The sequence below is a fragment of the Anomalospiza imberbis genome, unplaced genomic scaffold (assembly GCF_031753505.1).
Source record: "Anomalospiza imberbis isolate Cuckoo-Finch-1a 21T00152 unplaced genomic scaffold, ASM3175350v1 scaffold_63, whole genome shotgun sequence".
NCBI classification, from domain to species: domain Eukaryota; kingdom Metazoa; phylum Chordata; class Aves; order Passeriformes; family Viduidae; genus Anomalospiza; species Anomalospiza imberbis.
In genome coordinates this window covers 106934-110759 of record NW_027100244.1, presented here as the reverse complement: position 1 = coordinate 110759, position 3826 = coordinate 106934, and the positions used below count along the sequence as shown (strand labels likewise).

At 62.4% G+C, this 3826-nt stretch overlaps 1 protein-coding gene across 1 annotated transcript; it reads left to right on the top strand.

Moving 5' to 3' along the window:
* Positions 1-1486: 1486 nt before the first annotated feature.
* On the top strand, positions 1487-2798 carry LOC137467443 (maestro heat-like repeat-containing protein family member 9; the record flags this gene model as incomplete). Its single annotated transcript, XM_068178944.1, has 4 exons — positions 1487-1673; positions 1996-2143; positions 2389-2576; positions 2666-2798. Coding segments are annotated over exons 1-4 (609 nt in total), but the record flags the coding sequence as incomplete, so codon positions are not given.
* Positions 2799-3826: the final 1028 nt, after the last annotated feature.

Here is a 3826-nt window from a genome sequence, read left to right as displayed (position 1 = left end):
GTGCCAGCTTCTGTGGAAGGCCCCATGCCCTTCCCAGCGCAGCTGCGTCGGCAGCCCTGGGGCCTCCTTCTGCTGCCCTGAGCCCGCAGAGCAGGGCAGCGTTTGCTGATGGTTTGAGCCGTTCCTAAAGATCCTGTCGGGGTGTCTTAGACACTTGGGGTGAGGGATTCCTTCCAACCTGAGCCACTTTGGGTGGGCTGGGGGTGGTCCCAGGGCAGGGGGCAGTGTGTGCAGGGGCCCTTTGTGACATGGTGCAGCATGGTCACCGTGGCATGGAACGGGACAGCGTGTCCAAGGGCCCTTTGTGACACGGGGTGACATAGGAGCTGGTGGTGACAAGGCCACACCACAGTGCTCGGAGCACGCGACGGGACAGGACGGGACAGAGCGGTGCCGTGAGGAGCCCCCGCACAGCACACTTGTTCGTGTCTGACCCAGAGCTTTTCCGAGGTGCTATTCCTGCAGCTGACCTCGAGGCCAGACCACAGGACTTGGTGACCCGTGGCCTTCCCAAGGCTTCTCTTCTGCAGGTGTCCTCGAGGGCAGACCGTGGGACTTGGTGCCCCAGAGGCATCTCCCATCCCTGCCACCAGTGCCCTCGAGGCCAGACCACAATCCTTGACAGGAGTCTCCTGTCCTTGTGGCAAGGAGCCCTCGAGACCAGAGTGCAGGACTTGCTGTCCTGTAGCCTTCCTGAGGCTTCTCTCTTGAAGGTGCCTTCCAGGCACGACTGCAGGCCTTGCTGACTCGGAGATTTCTGAGACATCTCTCCTGTGAGTCGTCACAAATCCAGTCACTGACATGGAGCAGAGATCCCCGAGAGTGCCCAAGCTGGCCTGGGTGGAGGAAGAGGAAGAAGGCCCTGGAGCTGGCCCAGCACAGGAGACTGAAGAGGTGGTGCGGTTCAAGCCTCTGCAGGAGGGTGAGTGGCAGAGCTGGGCTGCTGGGCTGCAGGGCTGGTGGCTGCAGCCAGCTTGGCCACATCCCATCCCATTGCATCCTATTGCATCCCATTGCATCCCATCCCATCCCATCCCATCCCATCCCATCCCATCCCATCCCATCCCATCCCATCCCATCCCATCCCATCCCCTGGGGACATGCCCATGGACAGGACGGAATAGGGGCCAGGACAGACACCCCAGAGCCGTGCTCCATCCCTTGGGACATCCCGGGGCTGTTCCTACCTGGGGAGCGCAGGGCTGGGCTGTGTTCTCCGGCCTCGCCCGCAGCCCCTCAGCTCAGGCTGCGCTCGCTCTTTGCCAGATGCAGCTGTGCAGCGCACACAAGAGCAGGAACGCACCCGTGGCCTCTTCCGCAGAACAGCGCAGGTACCTGCAGCCATCCCCACCTGGGCTGGGCCTGCTGTCACTGCTCAGCCGAGCACCGCGCTTGGAGCATTCTGTGGAACATCCCTGGCTTTGAGGGCCATGGCAGTGGGGTGGCAAGGGAAGCACTTCTCTGGGGAAGCTGGGGACATTCCTCCCTCTGGCAGCTTTCCAAGTCTCCCCGTGCCTTCTCCAGGTGCCTGCCATGGTGAGGTACATCCACCAGTGGCTCATGGCCAATCAGTTTGCTGAGCACAGGCTGAACAGGGCCCTGCTGGATCTCACCAAAGAGCAGCCTGCTGACGTAGTAATGACGCTCCTGCGTGTGGCCCCATCCTGTGACAGGTATGGGGCCCACCTGCCCAGAGGGCTCAGGGCTCCCCAGCCCATCAGCCTGTACAGCCTGTCCCAGGTGTCTGACCAACAGAGAGTTCCAGGGCCCTCTGGCTGCTCCCTTTGCCAGCCCTGGCACGTCAGCCCCCGAGCCTTCTGCCATGCTTCCTCGCTGGCCCTCAGGGACCTGTCCCCACAGGGCTGGGCTGTCTGGGTGCTGCTGGCGAGGGGCAGTGGGCAGAGGCAGGGCTGGCAGCCAGCTCAGCTCCCCGCTGCCGCCCAGGCCACGGTGCTGTGTCCCAGACTCCTCTGAGACAGAGCTCTGACCCCACAGAGCTGCTTTGACCATGTGGAAGAGCATCATGTGCTCGCCCAGGACTGCGGAGCCGGTGCAGCTGATACTCCTCGATGTGCTGGGGAGCTGGCCAGAGCACAGCACATGCACCTCCGATGGGGACAAAACGGGTGTCTTTGTCCTGGCTGTGAGTTTCTGACACTGGCCTTTGCTGGCCCCAAGGCCACCTGTCCAGCAGCTCTGCATCCTCCTTCCCCCACTGCATCTCCCTGCCTCAGGCGCTGGGCTGAAACCTGGCCTCGGGGCAGCTTCAGGGCCACCAGGCCCGGTGCTCCCCCTGTGTCTCTCCGGGCCTCTCCCTCCCATGCTCGGGCCCTGCCACACGGACACCTCGGCACTGAGCACTGTCTCGGGCTGCTCTGTCCTTTGCAGGCAACTGTGGTGATGTGGAAGATCCTCCAGATGCCCTGTGTCCCACATGTAGTGACCGTGTATTTCCCCCGCCTCTTTGTGCATCTGCTCTTCCAAGTGTTCTTCAGCACGTTGGATGTGCCAGCGGAGGTCGATACCTTCTGGAAGGGATGCCAGCAGCAATACGGCCTTGCCACCAACCCCAACAGGTGCTCCATGCCAGTCCTCCTGTCCCTGCCAGGTGCCCAGGGCAGGAGCCAGTGCTCCCAGCGTGACCTGGGCTTTGCTCTGCATGCAGGTTTGCAGTGCGGACCCTGAAGTCCCTGCTCTGCCAAATGCAGCACGAGGATGTGGTGGTGGCAATAGAACGCAAGTGTGGCTGGGACACGCTGCTGTGTGCTGACACCCACCACTATGCCGTGGGTCTGCTGGCCAGGTGAGACCCCCTTCTCCCCACTGCCTCTGACATTTGTGCTCAGTGCCCAGGGTGCCCCACACAGTCCCCGTGGTCGTGGGCCAGAGGGCCTTGTCACCGAGGAACAGCCAAGCCGACTGGAAAAGGCTGGGAGAGGAGGGGGCCCACAAGGAGCCACCTCCCAAATAGCCCAGGGCCCTTACAGGATGCTGGGGAAAGGCCAGACCTCTGTGAGTCAGTCCTGGGAGAGGTTTGTCCCCCGGCCCAAAGTCTTGGTTTCTTTTTCTCCTGCCAGGGAGATGTCCTGTGTCTCCATCCCCTTGTGCTCAAGGATCGCTCGCGACCTGCTCCGGCTGCTCAGCACACAGGAGCCACGCTGGGAACTGCCCGCCCTGGCGTTCCTTGTGGAGGTGAGCCTGATGGCCAGCGCTGCCTCGCTCAGCTGCCTCCCAGCTCTCTGCCCTCTCGTAGCCGCAACTGCCTGGGACGGTGCCCACGCCCTGCGCTGCTGCCTGGGCCCAGCCCTGTGCTGTTCCGGGCTCTTGCCGGCCAGGTCCCCTGTCACTGCCCTGTGCCTTTCAGGTTCTTGAGTGCCTGAACTTGAGTGAACGCGGTGCTAAGAGAATCCTGCAAATCTTGTCAAGGCACCTGCGGAGCGAGTGCAGGGAGAGGCGTCGCCTGGCGCTCAGGGCCCTTCTTGTGCTCATCGATGATCCCTTGATGGTGAGAAGGGGGCAGCGGCTGAGGCTGCGCTTGGGAATGCAGTCGCTTGGGCTTGGCTGGGCTTTGGGCGCTGGGGCAGCTGCTCCCAGCTCTCCTGCCTCCTGGTTCAACTGCCCAAGTGCTTCGGAACAGCCCTTTGGCCCCTAGGCCCTGCGGCAGCAGGATGGCGTTTCACAAACTTGTGTTCTGCACAGAGCGAAAAAATGTGGAGCCTGACTGAAAGTCTTGTGGAGCTCCTGTGGGACGCAGATGGAGAGATAGTCAGCATGACAGTCAGGCTCCTCAGCTTTATCTTCTGGGACAAGGCCATGCTGATACCCA